We start from the raw sequence: 20,163 nt of genomic DNA, 5'->3' as shown, positions 1-20,163 counted from the left end.
TTAACAGACCAGCCATGAATTATTAGTTCCCTATTGTATTCACCGCAGCTATATTAACAGATTTAAACTGCTGTTCGTAATATCAACCACCTAATCTAATAATGATTATCTGATGCTTACAGAGTTTTCAAGTTTGGCACTCCATTCATATATAGCAATGCAGTGCAAATCTAGGAATATTAGTAAGGCTGTTTCTTTGCATATGCATATTTTTTTAAGCAAAATCTGAGTGTAATTTTCATTGATAAGCTGAGGTAATCACTAGTCATGTCTGATCTCTACAGTAATAATTTCTGACACATCCTGAGCAATTTGTACTGGATAAATGAAGAATATATTCAGATATCATTTATGCAGATCCCATGTTGATAGCATCATGCAATGAAATTATAGCGCCTCTAGCCTGGGTAGAAAATAATTTCCAGGTACATAACCAACTATAATTGATACAGTATTCTATATTTACACTTAATACTGTCACAAATATAAACCAATTTCAGAGTGATAATTTGTCATCTCAACAGCATAATTGATAGTATACCAAACAGGGGCTTTTAACAACACTTTCGAGTACCTTATTACAGCAAGATAGGGGTAACAAATTCTGAAGTTGAAATGTGATCAAATGGCAAACCCAAGTGAAATAGGCTCGGAAGAATGCATTTGAGAAGCAAAACATCCAACCAGTGGGCCTGGAAAGAATAGACTAGAAGGATTGGAGGGGCACAGCACTGCAAGCACACAATGGCTTGCCCCTCCAATCTTATGTCCACTTAAATACATTTAATTCAGGCACCACTGCATCTAACTCCCAGCAGAAGAATTGTTGACAGATGAAAAGGCAAAAGCAAAAGATGAGGTTGAAAATTAATGAAGAATTTCAATTAAAAAAAATTGCAATATGTACAACCTGTGGGCTAAAGTTGACATATATATTGCCGTTATAGCTCTGTCCTATTTTGCGATATTTATGCATCAGTAAGGTTTTTTTTTCCAAATTTGGAGAAGAAACAGACCAACATTCAACAAAAACACTGATAAAAATGAAATCTACTTCACTACTAACAACTTCATATGCAGCTCATGAATATGCATGTAGAAGGAAGAGATATATATATTTCAGGTGCCTGCATAATAAAAGTAACAATCTTTACATGATTACCATCATAAACAGCAGACATGTTTCAATTTGTGTCCACTCCCTAGAGCAGAAGAGATAGAAAATGAATAATATTACTGGAAGTACAAAAGACCACATCATGTCTCCTCTTATCGAGATCAGTTCACTATTATTCTTTGTACATCAAGAAATTTGTCCCACATCACAAAGCTTTATAGCAACTGATTGTCAAACCAAATTACTTTAATCTGTCTGTATTATTTGAATGTTTCCATGGTGATGGTAGCTTTGATGGTTTGTTGTCCAAAGAAAGGGGATTTGGTTGACCCCTGAAAAGAATGTCCAGCTAAAGTAATAGGGTTTACTTGCAAACGATTCAAGCAAATACAATCAGTTGCTATTTTTTGTGTTTCCGGGCCTAGGTAAGACTTTGCAATCAATTTATCTTATACATGACTATCTGTACACTGCCCCTGGGGGCACACGCTGCATTGGTTGAAAGCATTTATAAGGTTCAAAGGTCAAGACTAGGTCTCATCCTCTTCTTCTGTTCTTGAACTCGGTGATGTACCTGTAAAAAGGTTATACATGTAGATAAGGTCAAATGTCAAAATATAAGTTAGACAATATAAAAATATAGCCATTTAAACTATTAGATAATTCATTGATCTAGGGGTAATTCACTAATATCTTAGATCAATATAAAAAATTGCTTGTGAGCTCAATATCATTATGACAACCATAAGAAATATTGTACATTGATAAATCAATAATTTGATAAATTCTGCATTAATGAGTGAATGATTTGACAAAATTTACAACAAATAATTTTAAAAATTTGCACTAACAGATTCATAATTTGAAAAATTTGGTAATAATAGAATAGCTTAATGAATTTTGCATAAATATATATTTTGTCCACATTTTATAGACAGGCATTTATAATCATGATTCCTGGTCTCAGTGCCTTTTTTTTCTCCACATCACATCCCATGGACATGCAAACTTGCAAATGGTTGGAAGTGTTTTTCAAAGGGTTTTGCTGCATATCTGATCAAGCCTTTGATGCCTATTATAAAATTGTCATTTGGATCGTAATCAAGTGATTGGCTGAAATCTATCACATGACCAGACATTTAATTTAGCTATTCCACAAAAATTTGCTTAAGGCTGGTACTAATGACTGGTAATACTGACTGGTACTACTGACTAGTACAAAGGACTGGTACTAAGGACTGGAATTAATGACTGGTACTAAGGACTGGTACTAATGACTGGCACTAATGGCCGGTACTAATGACTGGTATTAATGACTGGTACTAATGACTGGTACTAATGACTGGTACCAATGACTGGTACCAATGGCTGGTACTAATGACTGATGCTAATGACTGGTACTAAAGACTGGTACTATTGACTGGTACTAATGACTAGTTTCATCGTCTGGTCATGGTTTTAGATGAGGCTGGCTTATCAAATATGAAGAATCCACAACACTATTTTATAAAACAAATAATACATATTATTGCACTCAGGCATTAGAACAATCATACCCACTCGTTACCTTTAAAACAGTCTAAATGCCCTCAGGTCTGCCTCGGGCATGTTAGAACTGCTCCAAATGTACCTCATGTGGGCAATTCTTATTAATGCCCTGAGTGATGTGCATTGTTTGTATATCATCTTACCTTCCAAGGGGAAGAAAGTTGGAAGCAATCTCTCATAAATCTTGAGATCTTTTTCAAGGAATACACAGAACACTATCTTATCCATCTGTGTAAAAAAAAGATCATAGGAGTAAAGAGGCTTAAATGTAAATTCAACATTGGTAACAGAATGATTGATGACAAAATAAAAATATGAAGAATGGGATGATGAATGTTTGACAGAAATTGGACAAGAAATTAAGTTAAGGCCACTTAAAACTTGATCACCGAAACCAGGTAAATCTCATACTGGCAATTCGGTATCACTTTACGAGAAGTGGAAGGGACATCAAATTTGTGATTTTTCTCCTATTAAAATTTTTCCCCTCAGGAGAGTAATAAAAATATAATATAGACAGCATGAAAGAAAAATATTCAGGTGAACATTTGGTCAGTTTGTTAATTAGAGCAAATGGAAGAGTTTTCTACCCTTCATAACAATGATATCACCTATGGGGCCAATATGGAGTCCCATACAAGTAGGTACGTAGAGATCTTTTTGAAAATCATATCTCTCAATTTCATCAAACTCTGAAAGAACTTAAGAAAGTTATGGCATAGAGCTTTGCTTAATTCCACAGAACTTAATAAGCATGACATGGGTGCCATACAAGTTACCTTATGATTGGCTTTTCCTATTGTATTTCATTAGAAGTTTTAAATAATTCTTTGAAAATGTCAAAGGGTCTTTATAAAACTAATTATGTTATGCACGACTTCACAAATAACTAAAACATGTTCTTGAGTGCTACATCAGATTCCCAATCATTTTGATTCACATCAGCTTAAGTGGAATCCAATCTTCATAGAACAAATTCATTGTTGTGAACAGCATGTGAATGCAGAGTTTATTTCTCACAAATGATTTAACGATGGCATGATGAATAGAAAGTTTGGGGTTTCTCATTTAACACAAGAACATGCCACCAGCCATGCATCGAGTTGTGCATAATTTAAGAACAGCATTATTACCACCCACCTGGGGGGTGTTTCACAAAGATTTAAGTATGACTTAGGTCGCACTTGAATGCCGACGCGTATCTGAAATGCAACGTGCAATCTTATTGATCAATAAGCAGTAGTGCACGTCCTCTTTGCATGATCTGACCAATGCGGTCAAGCCTTTTGTACCTCGCACAACTAGGCATTTAAGGGTGACTCTAAGTCATACTTAAATCTTTGTGAAACATCCCCCAGATTTTCAACTCTTACCTCCTCATGATTTTCTTCTAGCCAATCTCTGACTGTACCAAGGGCCACCCTACAAGCTTCTTCCTGTGGGTAACCTGAAAATCAGAGTTTGAGAGAAAGGAATTATATGCACAGAGAAATCTACCCAAGTCAACATGCTTTAGGCCAAATCAATCGGGGGAAAAGTGGAGAAAAAATTGAGACCAGGGTCGTGTAAAACAAAGGTTATCGATTAATCATACGCCTGAGTTTTATGATTAATTGTATATTTTAGTCTATGCAATCAATCGTTAAACAATTTTCTACAATGATGCTAAGTTTCATGTTACGGGCCGCTGGGGAGTGTTTCTTCAACCTTTGTCTGACAACTTTCCCTAATGTTGACTGAGTGAGAAGTTCTGTTTCCATGCTCACTGTCAGATAAAACTTCAGACAAGTTCTTTTGTGAAACACTACCTATTATGCATTGATATATTAGTATTATGAGCTAAAAATTCACCTCAACCAGATAGATTTTTAAGTCCCAAGGGATTCAACTTAACCTGAACCTTTAGTTAAACCTTGATATAAATACATGTGAAGTTGCCAATTTCATTCATTATTTTCATTTCCATTTCAATTTGAATTCTAACAATCCGAACATACTTGGATGATGGACATTGGTAAGAGAAATTGAAGATGGATTCGTTAGATTTGCATGTGGATTATTATGGATAGTTTCATCTTTAATTTGTATCAAATCGCAAAGGTAATTGTTATGTATCTATATCTAACAGATACACATTTTGGTCTTGTTGTTGACATGGTCTCTAGGGACACTTGCTATCCAGAGGGTACTATTGAAGGGGTGGGGTAGTCTGTGTCCTAAGGGGATTTCTCATCTGGAAATAACTGTTTCTGGAAGAGTCATGTCATAAATTCACTGATACAATATTCATATCATGCAAGAGATTCAACAAGCAAATAAAACACCAAGTACAAAAACATACAAGTATTCATGAATGTATCACTCAAAGCATTCTGACATGAGAATCATTTAAAACCCCAGGTCCAAAGAGATGCACATTCAATCCTGTCTCTAAAGACCATCAAAAGGAGACAAGTAAAATGGTCTTCATTGACATGTGGTGTTTATGGACAGGTTCTAGGAGTACATAGTCCAATTTGGAAAATCATCCAAGGAATACCAAACCTGACGCGTGTTGTAAAAAGTTGTTTGTGATTTACGAGTGACTTTACAAACGACTGATGATCCTTTCTTTAGGAGCTACATGTATCTCAACTCTAATTAAAATTTTGTGCGCAAAATTTACAAGAAAGGATCTTCAGTGGTTTGTAACTAGGTGCTCCTAACTTATGAACAACTTTATGAAACACCCACCTATGGTCTTAATAGGCAGGTGGTCTTTCTATGCAGGTAGACACTAAAGCTGGATGGTGTTTCACAAAGAATTAAGAATGACGTGTACACAATATGAAACATGCAATCTTATTGATCAATACACAATAGTTTGTGTCCTTCTGGCATAATCTAACCAGTGCTGTTATACCTCTTATACTGCACACAAATAAGAATTAAAGTGTGGCTCTAAGTCATACTTAACTCTTTGTGAAACACTACCAGGTTTGATTGAAAAAACATACTCACCATACACTCCTGTTGATATACAGGGGAAGGCAACTGATCGGATCAAGGGTTCTGCCATTTCCACATCCTCCTGTAGCGTCTTATAATCGCTATCCCCTTCCTCTTCTGATGCTTGCCTCCCATTGGCTGAAGCATCCTCTTTGCTCTCTTTCTCTTTGGCATCCGTCTCGTCTCTGCTCTTCCCATCACCCTTTGCAGCATCCTGTTTCCTCCTGGCTGCCTCCATCTTTGAACGGTTGTTTTTGTTGTGTTCGAGGATTTGCTGGAGGCACGATGCATAGCAACTGGTTAGGGCTTCCCTGTGGTTTTGGCTCGGGTTGCCATAGACGATCGGGCCCACTGTGTGAAGGACGTCTGTAAACAACATAGACAAATTTAACAATAGATGTAAAAACATAACATGCCTTCATGATGATTTACAGATTTAGGCAATGATATTTTCTGAAGTCTGAAAGGCATAGATATAGAGATTCAAGGAATTTTATGGAAACCTTTAATTCCAGAGATGTTTATTCATTTAACTTTAGATAGGAAACTCAAGGGAAGGGGGATGACAAAGCTACATTCCTGAATTTTCAAACCAATTCTTTATCAAAATTACAGAGGACATGTAATTATAGGTATTATGTACTTACATCTAGCTGGAAGGAGATAACCTGCAAAAAGGGAAATAGTAAAAATAAAGGAAACAAATTGTTATTGTGAATAACATCAACAGATGGCAGTATAGGAATTGACAGACATTCATTGTATTTTAAGGTTTATTACCAATGCAGCTAAATAAAATTGTCATCTGTACATGATCTTTCACAGAATAACTTTAAATATCCTTGTGATGCTTGTTTGTCAACAAAATGAGAACAAATGTACAGGCAGTACTTTGGGTTCATTTCTTTGTTGCTAAGCAATTCAATGAAATGATTTTATTACTGTAATATTTACCCCCATTAATAAAACAATTAGAATGGAAAAGCAAAAACATATACATGCCTAAATGTTGTACAGTATAGCTGCAGTATAGCTGAGAGTACAATTCATTCTTTCATCTTCACAATGATACGAAACCAAAACTTCCCATTCTATTCATTTTGTTGTCAGGTTCATTGATGTTTAAAGGTGAGATATGGCAGAATTCTGATGACCTCTTTTTTTTGTTGATAAGAAATTTCCCTCCTCCTGACAAGTTTTGAAAGGCATGCTACTGATTGTGCCATCAATAATAAATACCTCCACACATACATTTGCATACAATTTGAATGAAGCACAGAATGCAACATTGTACTGCGAAAATTGCTAATGTTATAGTACATGTACATGCAAATACAATGAGAAGGAAAACAAAGTATTTCAAATCATCATATTGATGAAGATTATGGTTTAGAATAACCACATACTGTAGTATCTTCACCAAATGGGGAATTAAGAGGGAGACAGAGAAGGTGAGTATCTGTGAGAATATGAGAGAGGAAAAGAAGAAGGGAAGGGAGAAAGACAAAGAGACAAACAGAGAGACAGACTGAAAGACAGAGAAAGAGAAGGAGAAGTACTGACCTGCAGTAAGCTTAGCTTCTCCCGTTTCACATCCAGCTAATTTCTTACATTCTTGAAGGAGATTTGAGCCAGCAGCTCGATGTATTGCTCCATCAACTATATCACAAAGACGTTATAAAAGAAAAACGGTGTGTTTTATGGTCGTTAGATGTTTATTAAGGCTTCATGCATGCCAGGAACAGAGACCCATCACATCATGCAAGAAATGATAGAACCTAGAATTAATAGGAGGTCTGAGTATTATTAGTCTGTTTATCCAAGTACAACCCCAATCATTATCATTTATAGGTAAATTGACAGGCTAAGAGTTTGTATAGTTTGCTGTTTTCCTATTTAAAACAATGGGAAAACTAAATAATTACATCAAAAAACTGAAACAGATTAAGTTCATCATTTCAAAATTTAAATAAAAAAAACACACACATAATTATGATAGTGTGACTTTCACTGTTAGTGTCAGTTTTGATTTTTCAATTTTTTTTCCATGTTTGAATAAAATTCATAGAAGATGGAAATATACACTGAAACTATTTTCTTATTGTTACTGCAATTGATTGATCCAAATGGGAATAAAGTTATACAAAATGCTTAAATAAAGACAAGGTTTTATGTTTTCTGCCTTAAAAATAATTGTAAAGAGCAAAAAGTAACTTAGCTAAATAATGCACAATCAAAACAAGAATCTAAACAAGAATCTTACCTCCTCCGCCTCCTAGTAGTGATCTATTAGCTGCGTTAACGATACAATCAATGTCTAGCTTTGTAATATCTCCTTGCCATACACTCACTCTATTATTCAAGTCGGCTTTAGCTGCTGATGTGGACTCTATAAAAAAGAAAATACCCAGTCTGAGAGGAGACAAATTTGTATATGAAATCATCAAGATTTAGTCCTAGATATTGATGGTTGCTCGCCCCCTTTTTTTGGGGGGGGAGGGTCTATAATTGGGAGCATTGAGGTCTAGAGGACTCTCATCTATCAATCACAGGGCAATAGTCCGGGGGCTGGGAGAGTTTATTCAGCTGATCAAAAGGTCTGATGGTCCCATCATGTTGGCATGAAGGTAGTCATCAAGGGAAAATGTTGCTACCGGGCCATATCCTATACGGAAGGCCCCGATGGCCCCAAACAGGGGCCCAAGAAATTGGCTTATTCAGCTGAAAAGGTACATGGTTAATTCTTTTTGCAATGGACTGAGTATACATTGTGATTTCCCAAAATACCCATGCAAGCAACTTTATCCTGTACGGGGGCCCAGACAGTAGGCCCAAAGGGCCCCCCCCCCCGACTAATGGGTTTATTCAGCTGAAAAGGTACATGGCTAATTCTTTTTGCAATGGACCGAGTATACATTGGGATTTCCCAAAACACCCATGCCAGCAACTTTATCCTGTACGGGGGCCCAGACAGTAGCCCCAAAGTGCCCATATATCCTGTATATGTCCCACGACTAATTTATCAAGCTAAAAATGTACATGGATAATTCCTTTTGCAATGAAGGCAGTATACATTGGGATTTTCAAAAATACCCATGCAGCAATTTTATTCTGTATAGGGGCCCAGACGGTAGGTCCAAAGGGCCCCCGAAAATAGGGTTCAGCTGAAAAGGTACATGGCTAATTCTTTTTAAAATGGAATCTGCATACTTTAAGGCTCACAGAAATACACATGCCAGCAACTTTACCCTGCATGGGCAGCATTCTACCTGTGTGGGGTCCAAAACAGAATTCATGCAGGGCCCATTAGAATGGTGCCTTATCAATGTATATATGTATATTTTTTTTTTTGGGGGGGGTACAAAAACATGAAGGCCTCCATTGATAACAATGTAAGGGATGGGAGTGTTGATTGATTGAGGAAACATGCAGGATATAGAGACGATCATAGTGATAATATGGAAAAGAGAAATGAATAACAGTAAATGGAAGAAATGATTTTTTTTAACAAAAGCCCTTGCCATCTCGTAAAAAATAATAAAAAAATAGGGTTAAAAAAATGAAAAGGGAAATATATGGGAAGATGTAGTTGGATCTTGGAAGCTGAAGCAGCCTTGTACCTTTGATGTCGACACAAAGGATTATGAGGGACAAAAGAGGAAAACAACAAGAAAGGAGGAAGAAGTTTTTAAAAATACATAGAAGTGGAAATGGAAAGAAAAGTAACCAAAAATATCACACCTTTCAGGTTAATAAATTAAAATACTATTCTACTATATTCGGGCCTTGAACTGTAATCAATAAAAGTGATGGTAGTATTAGGCACACGGCAAACTACTCCCATATCCATAGCCCTTGTTGTGATATTACAAACCACTTGAAAGTGGTATTTGGGGATATGCCATTCTGTGCGCTCGCTTCGCTCGCTATACTGCTACTGTCATTATTTCAGTTCAAGAAGATTATGCATGTTTCAATCTATTTTGTAAACCCTCACTTATAGTGTAGTTATGTAAATAATTATCCCTCTATGTATTTAGCCCAGTAAATCAAATGTGGGATTTCCGCCAGTTCCAAGCATATATATTCGATATCCCCAAATGAAACTACATGTATAGGCCTATTTATTGCACACTGGGCCCCTTTCAGGCATATATTACTGGAAATAAGGACCAAGGTATACTGATTACACTACAAAATTAATTACCATGTACTAGTATATCCTGTTATCCTAGGGGCTTTTGGGGTTGACTGCATGTCTGGGCCTTATACAGAATAAACTTGATGGCATTGGCATGATTGGTATCTTTTAAAAACCTTAGCTGAGTGCATACAAATTCCATCCAAAAAGGTTATATCCATGTATCACTTCTGCCGAAAAAAATTGGTTGTTAGACATCTGTTTCCTTTTTGGCTGCTATCTGGGCCCCCATACAGGGTAAATTTGCTGGAATTGACAATTATCCATGTATGTCTTCAGCCTAAAATACACTTTTTGGGGAGGGGCACTATGGGGCTACTGTCTGGGCCCCCGTACAGGATAAAGTTACTGGCATGTGTATTTTTGTGAGCCTTAATGTATGCAGATTCCATTTTAAAAAGAATTAGCCATGTACCTTTTCAACTGAACAAACCCATTTTCGGGGGCCCTTCGGGCCTACTCTCTGGGCCCCGTACAGGATGAAGTTGCTGGCATGAGTTTTTCTTTTCAAATCGCATTGTATACTGCTTCCATTTCAAAAGGAATTATCCGTGTACATTTTCAGCTGAATAAATTAGTAGTGGGACATATATGGGCACTTTGGGGCTACTGTCTGGGCCCACGTACAGGATAAAATTGCTGGCATGGGTATTTTTGAAAATCCCAATGTATACTGCCTTTTCAAATTGCATCGTATACTGCTTCCATTTCAAAAGGAATTATCCGTGTTGATTTTCAGCTGAATAAATTAGTTGTGGGACATATATGGGCACTTTGGGGCTACTGTCTGGGCCCCCGTACAGGATAAAGTTGCTGGCATGGGTATTTTGGGAAATCCCAATACATACTCGGTCCATTGCAAAAAGAATTAGCCATGTACCTTTTCAGCTGAATAAACCCATTTCCGGGGGGCCCTTTGGGCCTACTGTCTGGGCCCCCGTACAGGATAAAATTGCTGGCATGGGTATTTTTGAAAATCCCAATGTATACTGCCTCCATTTCAAAAGGAATTATCCATATACATTTTTAGCTTTATAAATTAGTTGTGGGACATATACAGGATATATGGGCACTTTGGGGCTACTGTCTGGGCCCCCGTACAGGATATAGTTGCTGGCATGGGTATTTTGGGAAATCCCGATGTATACTCGGTCCATTGCAAAAATAATTAGCCATGTACCTTTTCAGCTGAATAAACCCATTTTCGGGGGGCCCTTTGGGCCTACTGTCTGGGCCCCCGTACAGGATAAAATTGCTGGCATTGGTATTTTTTAAAATCTCAATGTATACTCGGTCCATTGCAAAAAGAATTAACCATGTACCTTTTCAGCTGAATAAGCCAATTTTTGGGGCCCCTATTTGGGGCCATCAGGGACTTCCGTACAGGATATGGCCCGGCAGCAACACTTTTCCTTAATCACTGCCTTCATGCCAACATGATGGGACCATCAAACCTTTTTGTACCCGATCAGCTGAATAAACTCTCCCAGCCCCCGGACTACAAATTGTTCAGTCCTAGTCATGGCATGTTTTCCTTCGGCAAGGTATATACCCACACTGTGCTGCAATCAACCCAGGTGAGGTAAATGCCTGGATGCCTGACAGAATTCCCTGGGCACTGGAAATGGCAGCTGGAGCTAAGTCAGCTAACTCCAAGGTAACAGCATTTAGTGGACCTTGGAATAGACTAGTACATGTATCTAGATGGAAGGCATTATAAATACAAAGATCTATTATTCATTATAGCCGTATGAAATACATAACAAACTATCGTAATTAGCTTGTTGTAATAGTACTGTATTCTACATTATACAATATTAACAATACAGAGCAGAAATTTATTCTGCTAATTTATAAATGTCACTATCATATCAATATTCTCTTCAAACAAAATAAGAAAAATCAGGCATTCACTGCATTGCTAGTATGTGTGTGGGGGTTGTGTCACCAAATGTTCCATGAGTTGCATTATCTGGCCATTTAGATTTAGACCACAGCTTGAGCTTGTTAAACATGAGTTTGTACTACAGATTTGATGATATTTATCATATGCATATTCTTTAGATGTATACCACAGCTTATTAAGTTAATAAACAGAGGAGTTAAAAATAAAGGCCTGCAGCATCCAGGTATAGGACTTACTCTTTGCCTGTGGGGCATCCAGTCCCATGTCATCTGCATACTCTGGCCATGTTAATACTTCTCTCAGATCCACCAGATCTTGTCTGTACCACCTTGCTTCCTCAGCCTTCTCATCCAATGTCTTGCTCAGATACAGAGCTAGTAAACACAAATGCAAAAGAAGATTATTCACCAAGAGCTAAAAGCAGAATCAATAGAATAAATTTTGAGAAGCAATCATCAGTGATTATAATGCATCCCATAATGAACATGATGTTCCTCTATGCAAATTAAAAAACCCAACAACATTGTAATGTAACAAAGAAATATGAGTATACATGTAGGCATAGAGAAAAAAAATGAATAGTGCCGTTGTGTTATCAATACAATATATCCAAAGATCAATTTGCAAATTGTTTTACTGTGGAAGTCATGATCAATTATAGAACATTGTTGATCTCATAAATAACTCTCGAGATCAAAATATAGTATGAATTAGGTAATGTTTATAAATAGATCTCTTACAAGACATGCTTATGACGACTAAACATATATCAACCAATTTTTATCCACATATCAATTGTTGATTGAGCAATTTTTGTCAATTAAAATCATAAATTTATGTAATTATAGGACATAGAACTAGTGCAACCTTGTTTCTTTATCAAAAAAATTCTACCAATGAATTTGAACTTTCATTTGAACTTTGGTCATGTGAATATCAAGATATTGAGAGAAAGAATCACACTCAAACTTGAAGTTGGTGAAATTTCTGACATTACTGTATGTTGTCTATCTGTCTCTCCATATATATCTCTCTCCCCCCCCCCCCTCTTTCTCTTTCACTCTCTAACTCTCTTAATTACTTAATCAATCAATCAGTCAATCAAGAATTGGTTGATCAATCTTTGAAACCCTACATACAACATACATGTACCTTTCTCAGTTCTCACTCTTACACTCAAGTTACAGTAATCCTCATGTTTATACCCCCAAGACAAATTAAAAGAGCATTCTCTGTCTTCACCTTTATAGGCCTTCAAATGTTTAAAAATAATCTCATTAAATCTCTTTGGTACAAACAAGAGGCTCATTACACTAAAAACAGAGATGTGAAAAGGTGTATTTCACACATAACATAAAAACATTAAAACTTCTTTTCCCTATATGCAATAAGTCAAATAATATATCAAATATATATCAAATAAGTTTTTACCGAAAGGGAAACAGGGATGAAAATAGGTTTGCTTCATATGAAAGTATTTTGCAAATTTCAGTAACCAGTTACCATGCATGCATCATGAACAAAGTCAAAGACAGCTGAAATTTATCTTTATACACAATCACTGCACAAGAGTTCTAAATGACAATACTCTATTGCATATTATGATAAAGAGTTATACATGAAAATCCGCAATGATGCTAAAACTAGCATACAAAAAAATGTTAACCATATTCACTGATGACTCATGATTACATGATGAGCAATCGTCCATGGTGGAATAAAAAAGCTTTATTAATCTTTTGCATTGGAATGAAGTTGACTTACTAGAAGTAAACAAAAAAGTTACATCAACAATAACATCTAGCTTTGATTCCATCTAATGTTAGATCTACTTTAATCAAAGGAAAAAAAATAACCTCTAACAATTTTTAACACAATTACAAAGTATAAATCATAATAAGCAAGAACAAATCAGGATTACAAGGAATATAAAAACAAAATACATCAGACTGTAATAATGAGTACACTAATTAAAGGCCACACCCATATCACCCCCCCCCCCCCCCCCCAACAACAGATCTACCCCTAAGACTTGGCTTAGTTTTTTTTAAGGCCTAGGCCCTACCTCTTGTTTTCTTAACTTTGGCCAGCGATCCTGATGCTGGTTCATCAGTGTAGAATCGCCTGAGACTAGGGGGCAAGAAGTCTTCCATGATACCGACTTTTGATGTAAAAAGTGGACCGAAGATGTTATAACTGATGCCTGCAAGATCGACGGATGCCGATGGTCGAAAATAGCTGTAGTATTTTGAACGGAGATGGAGCGGCCAGCAGCAACGTACAGCAGCAGCAATGGGATCGGGAAAACCTGGCGAAGTAGACACCACCGAAATCCGTATGGAATGTGTTATTTTGCGATAAAGTATCTTTCCCACAGTAGAATGCATTGATGAGGGGTAAGTAAATCTTCTCTTGGGCTTGCTTGTAAACAGTTGAGTTTTAACGAGCGTTTGAGGTGCTGGAGCTTACGTTAGCTCGACAGGGGACTTTCCATGTTTACAAAGTGTAGAGGAGGTGACACGGAAGCAAATCTGGCGCGCGCTTTGTATTATATTGGTAATGGTATCGCGGGAAATTCATCACTGCATGCATGCACTGCATTAAAATATCACTATCATCAGATCAGCTGCTCTGATCCGCTCCGGCTAGCTACCTGCACTGCAGTCCAGTGATCCCAGAAATCGGTATGTTATTAACATATTTTCATGTTTCCACGCTTATTCTTGAATCGTATTGTGAATAAGTGATCGCTTGTTCATGACCAGTAATTGACTACATTATTAGGCCTAGATTAAACGTTTCAAATTGAAAAAAAATGTCAGGCAGAACCAGAAATTGAATGGATTAATTGTCAACTCATTGATTAACAAACAGAGTTAGTGTCAAGTTCAGTCTCTTTACATTGTTCCGCAGAACTAAAAATGGGAATGATAGTAAAATGTTGAAATTGTTAATGAATTATCCCCAGATATGCAGAAACAAGTCAAACAACTCTATATATTCCTGTCATAATGATGATTGATCATTCATGATTTGATGATTGAGTCAATTGACTTGTGATTATCGTGGTTGTGTTGTGACTGCACCCCGCAATTCTTGTCGCTTTCAAAACTGGCTTGGATAAAACTCTGGCAAAGCAAACAGTTCTATAGACCTTATCGCAAATAGATTCATGCAAAGGATCATGGGATAGAAAAGGGGGCAATAACACTGCTGTTGTCCGGATGCGACCATGTGAACACTAGCAGCTGACAATGTAGTGTACGGTTTCCATAGAGTATCAAAATGTGATCAATGCCCGCAGCCACTCAATGAAAATGGTATATAACCATGTTCTCTGTTACTACTCCATGTGTGGCAAAAATACATCAATTATATCATATAACCTTGTTCATTGAGTGGGCATGCAAAATAAGGTATTATTTCACAATTTCTCTTTTCCTTTCTGACAGACTAGCACAGATCAGAGATTCTACAACTAAGTGACAGCATGGCTTTGTGTGTAGATGGAAAATCACTTGAGGATGTTGGATGCGCAGACCTTCACCTGATGCCATGCACGATAGAAGGAGACGGAGAGGCCAATGTGTCTCAATTTTTTACACCTGCTATCAGACAGAATGAGGAAAGCCCGGGCACAACAGGTTTGTACCAATCTTGGTGGTGATAGTGATGATGGTGGTGGTTGTGATGCCAGTGGTGGTAGGGATAATGATGATGATGATGGTGATGGTGATGATGATGATGAAAATGATATAATAATTTAACGAAAGTAATTGTAATGATCATGATGATAAATATGGTGATAACATTAATGTTAACAATGATTTTATTGAAATATCAATAGCAGATCACAATTATATACATTGATAGATCATACATAAAATATACCGCAATAGATAACAAGTTTAGAGAGTCAGTATTGTAACGCGAGACCCCCTCAAATAATAGTATGCTGCCACCACAATAGTTTATAGAGTTATTGAGCTCTCGACCAAGCATTATTTAACACTTGATCGTAAATGAAGAACTTTTCCTCGATGAGAACTTTAATTAAATGTCCAGTAAACCTCCAATCAGAATAGCCGTCTCATGATCCAATATCTGAGATTACGCTTCGAGGCCTATGATTGGTCCATCTTCTTGCATCGACCGCCAACTTTTAGCCTCTCCGTTCTGCCACAGTCATGGATGTTGAAGGAGCTCCGATGACCTGAAGAAAAACCGTCATTTCTCCCGTCTTGAGACTTCAGACATACTTCTTGACCCGGACTCTCGCAACAGAATTTAATAGGTGAGTTTACTCACTGAGTGACTTAGATTAATTTAAATTACAAAGCTAAAATTTCCCATCTTTCTTGATAGAGTAGCCATGTAGCAAAATCTCTATTCACTCACGTACAATACTTGTTCGCCTCGTGTTTCTACACACACGCTCAGGCATATCCACTTCACACACGTGCAGTCACCTAAATTAAATTATGCACATCGACATCCATAGAAGCGTTCACTTCAGGCAATGCTTCGCAACCAATCATTCTAGTCTGTTTCAGTTCTCAATTCCACTCTTTATCACTGGGTCTCACTAGGTAAGCGTAGTTTCCCAAGCTCGATGTCGCGTTCCGTTTTCTTGAAATATACAAGGTTGGTCTATAAATAAACTAAGAACCCTAACTTAAATAATGCTTAAACTAAATGTACGGTACTTCTTATCCCTAATCACATCATCAATCAATCATCACTAATCAATCGATCACCATTTCTAATTCTAAGACTTAACAACAAATCCAATTTATTGGATTCATCATTCTCAAACACTGATCACTAATCATCTTCCTTCTATGCAAAGTGTGCAAGTCCAATTACTGATTCCTAAGAAAAATAAAATAAAGTTCAACTGAACTTTAATATAAGAAATTTGAAGTTAACAATTCTTCTGAACATTTCACAATAAAATTTGGATATTTACATCAATTTACATAAGTATAAAAATTCATTGAATATGGAATGAGCAATATTAAATTGTATAACTTACTCTACGTAGATAAGAATTTAACTGTAAGTCTGTGCATGTCACTCTTAAATTGAAAGAATGATAAATAGAATAATAATTAATTGCTAAGTTGATAAATCCTATGTATTACTGTTACAAATACACTATCGGTATCGTTTGTAAGTATTGATTATTACCTAAGCTACATCCTACTTTAGTTCCGTACTTTATACTCCGTAGAGTTGTGTTCCCTCTCAGAGTTATTTCCACTTAAAACTGTAAACTACTCTCCACAAAGGTTCCAGGACCAATGGTTCTTTTCTGTCGATCTGACTTATGTGAGTAATCCTATCTAAACTGCCAGCAGTTACTCAATATCTTTCTCCATCCAATGTCACTAACCCAATACAACACACCAATCTCCAAAAAATATCCTTATCCTATCAACCTCTCAACGGGCCTTGTTTACCAGCCTTACAGCGCCTACAAAACTCCCACTCACTTTGTCGGTGTGAAGTTTGTATCAACATCCAACATTCTGTGTGATGAAAAGCCTCAGAAATCCGTAAATATCCCTAATCATCACGGGTTCAAGAATAGACTCACATAGTACCTTTCTTAGCATTAAAGCCTACCGGAAACTCTAACCTCGTCCCTGCTGTCTGAGCATACAGCTAAGCAAAACAAGTCTGAAAGACCAACACCTTATTCCTATTTCAGTGTTAAGTAAATCAACCAACTATTTATACAATGTCAATGCTCTAATGAAGAATTAAGCTTCATCCATAAATTGAGTTTACTTCAGTCTATAAACATCAAGTATCCTTAATAAAATATGTGAATGACTGCACAGACAATTATTTACAAGTTATTTACAAATGCTTTCTGATTGATAATCAGGTATTTACATCTCATCTATTGTTTACGTCATTCTGATTATATGGTAATCTTAATCAGAATTAATATTCAGTATTCTGATATTATAACATTAAGTATTTTGATCTTATAACATTAAATAATCTGATCTTAACAACTACGGGAATTGCATGCTTGACACTATGTAACACGTGACCTTAACATCCACACACTCATGATGGCTAGTTTTGTTTAGTTTTGATCCTATTTGTATATGATGTAAGAAATGTAAATAAATAACCAAAGTCATTAATCCTGAAATTAGAATTGAGTTAACGACTCTATCAATAAATATTGTTTAAACAACCAATGTGGAAAAAATGCCAAAGTCAGATCAATATTCAAAGCAATACCAAAACAACACACATTCCAGAACAACTTGACAGTTTTATGCCAAATGTTACTGACCAAAAGTTAATCTCTGTTTAGAGATTGAAAATCTGACACTAGCCTTTTCCACGCTGGTAGAATAATTTTATCAATGCAGTAATTTAATTACTCTAACTAGATAATTTGATTAAGTATTCAGACTGTCAAGAGTCCTTAAAAGGACTGCCTAAAATATAGTCATCAAGTCAGAAATAAATTCATAATATAAAATGCATAAATCATCCAATTTCATAAATAAGGTAATTAAATATAATCATCCATTCAGGAGATTCCAGAAAGATAAATTAATAGTCAGCATTCATGTTCACTATCCTGACCATCAATTAATTTCTATCTGCTTTTAAACAGCTGTGTTCATGTCAAAAATGAACACAGACAAGCACCAATAAATGCTTTCATATCTTCTCTAGATATCGATCAAACAATCAGTAGACTTGATAAATCAATCAAAGTCTGCGAATGAATAACAAAAGCTGCCCAATTTCTGTGAACAACTGATAAATCCAAGCTGACTATAAAGAAATACAACAGAGTATTGGTTGCCAAAGGTCGTCACGAACCCCAAAAAGGTGACGAACGGTTTCAAATTTGTAGCCAAAATTCATCATTATTCTCGCTGAATTCCCTGAATGGAACTAAGTGTCATATTATGACGTAATGTACTCACAGAAGAATGCTAAAGTTGAATTAACAATGGTTCAGAGAGAGAGTGAGTGAGTGACTTTCAACGATCCTTCTCTAAAGAGCTTGCAGACGATATGGCAAACTCTCGAAAACCTCGCCTATTTATAGACTTTTGGCCCCCCCCAGAATTTTGGCAATTTTTGAGCTCATTACATTACGCGGCGGGTTGTTATGTAATTTTAGTGCTTTAAAAACCACTCAATTCACATAACATTACGCGGCGGGATGCTATGCAAATTCAGTACTTTAAAATACACAAGATAGTGCGTCTGTGCGCGTATGCGCGCATCAGAGCTTAAGATCCAAGGAAAAGTTCAAAATACTGCCGGTAATCGTCTCAGAATAAAGGAAAATAACAGTATCCAAACATGAATGAAGAAATTCCAGCAATAAATTAGTGCTGTCATCAACTTTCATGGAATTTACACAAAAGGTAAGATTCAAATTTGACTTAGAGCTATTTAACGCTCATAAAATTTCATAACAGACCATACCGGTCCCATAAATAGATCGTACTGCTGGCTCTACGCGATTATGGCGTGACTCAGCAGAAATATACCAATTCCTCTGCGCTAACACGTATGCGCGCACACTAACAATTAATCCAAAGAAATTCACCAGTCTCTCTCTGGAATTCAGGTCACAGTTCACGTAGTAAAAACAGCTGATCACCGGCACTTAACCTTTCATTCAATGACTATAATGGCTTTCAGTTACGTTATGTAAACAAACAAAACTCCAGATGAAAAGGACATTTTAGAAATCTAAATATCTCTTTTAAGATGAGATTTTCCTATTCACGAAGGGGGGTTTCCTTCACACTACCCCCTGCCAAATAAGTCACTGTCCCAGTGACTATATAAATAGCATTAAATTTCAATATATAGCAATACAAAATACATGAATATTCATTCATGCACATAAAAAAAAATATTCTTAAACGTCATAAGATACATAAAGCTCATACAAAATACATGAGGATCATAAAAATGTACAACAAATTACTTTGTAACTTTTGGTCTTTTCTCTGGATAGTGAGAGTCAATTAATCTTCTTTTTAGAACATATCCATTCTTTGTCTTGACATAGTAAGATGTGGCAATTGTAACCTTGGTAACTATTTGGATCTGGTCATTCTGGCATTCAGGAAGGTTTATGGAAATAGTCTTCTTATCACTGACAAGTTCAACAACTCTGCATTCTGGGGTCTCATCTGTGTTGCCTTCTGAATTCTCAATCTGTCTTATCTCCTCCTTCAGTCTCTTCTCCTCCTCTTCTAATCTCTTCTTCTCAAGCTCCCTTTCTTTCTCTAGCCTCTCTTCTTCCTGTCTTCTCTGCTTTGCTTCCTTGTCACGTTTCCTTCTCTCTAATTTTCTCTTCTCTTCTTCTAACCTTCTCTCCTCCTCTATCTTCCGCTTCTC

The 20,163-nt window shown here is 36.5% G+C and overlaps 2 protein-coding genes and 1 long non-coding RNA gene across 4 annotated transcripts in view; 2 read left to right on the top strand and 1 right to left on the bottom strand.

Annotated features, from left to right (window-relative positions):
- Positions 1-891: 891 nt before the first annotated feature.
- LOC121419039 (ADP-ribose glycohydrolase MACROD1-like) lies at positions 892-14,147 on the bottom strand. Its single transcript, XM_041613318.1, has 9 exons — positions 13,826-14,147; positions 11,997-12,134; positions 7,917-8,042; positions 7,217-7,312; positions 6,301-6,321; positions 5,666-6,019; positions 4,039-4,112; positions 2,809-2,893; positions 892-1,691 (listed from the first exon to the last, which is right to left on the bottom strand). Exons 1-9 carry the CDS (start codon positions 14,145-14,147, stop codon positions 1,648-1,650), a joined length of 1,260 nt encoding a protein of 419 aa, XP_041469252.1. The 3' UTR covers positions 892-1,647.
- The window catches only part of LOC121419040 (ribonuclease H2 subunit C-like), an 18,132-nt gene continuing 12,035 nt past the window's right edge, over positions 14,067-20,163 (top strand). The window contains exons 1-2 of one of the 2 annotated variants that reach the window (XM_041613320.1): positions 14,067-14,156; positions 15,213-15,404. In XM_041613320.1, the coding sequence (XP_041469254.1) occupies positions 15,251-15,404 (154 nt within the window). In that variant the 5' untranslated portion in view covers positions 14,067-14,156; positions 15,213-15,250. Of the gene's footprint in view, positions 14,157-14,356; positions 14,445-15,212; positions 15,405-20,163 lie in introns of those variants that run through there. The other variant, XM_041613319.1, reaches the window with a different exon arrangement.
- Positions 15,682-20,163, top strand: part of LOC121419041 — an 11,947-nt gene continuing 7,465 nt past the window's right edge. The window contains exon 1 of the long non-coding RNA XR_005970544.1: positions 15,682-16,054. This is a non-coding gene — a long non-coding RNA (uncharacterized LOC121419041). The remainder of the gene's footprint in view (positions 16,055-20,163) is intronic.

This window comes from Lytechinus variegatus, chromosome 7 (genome assembly GCF_018143015.1).
Source record: "Lytechinus variegatus isolate NC3 chromosome 7, Lvar_3.0, whole genome shotgun sequence".
NCBI classification, from domain to species: Eukaryota; Metazoa; Echinodermata; class Echinoidea; order Temnopleuroida; family Toxopneustidae; genus Lytechinus; species Lytechinus variegatus.
This window is presented reverse-complemented; position numbering and strand designations above follow the sequence as displayed.

Coding starts and splice junctions, on each gene's coding strand:
- LOC121419039 (XM_041613318.1), bottom strand. CDS start 14,147: ATGCATTCTACTGTGGGAAAGATACTTTATCGCAAAATAACACATTCC. Junction 7,313..7,916: donor ACTACTAGGAGGCGGAGGAG/GTAAGATTCTTG, acceptor TTTGTGATATAG/TTGATGGAGCAATACATCGA. Junction 1,692..2,808: donor AACTTTCTTCCCCTTGGAAG/GTAAGATGATAT, acceptor ACCTTTTTACAG/GTACATCACCGAGTTCAAGA.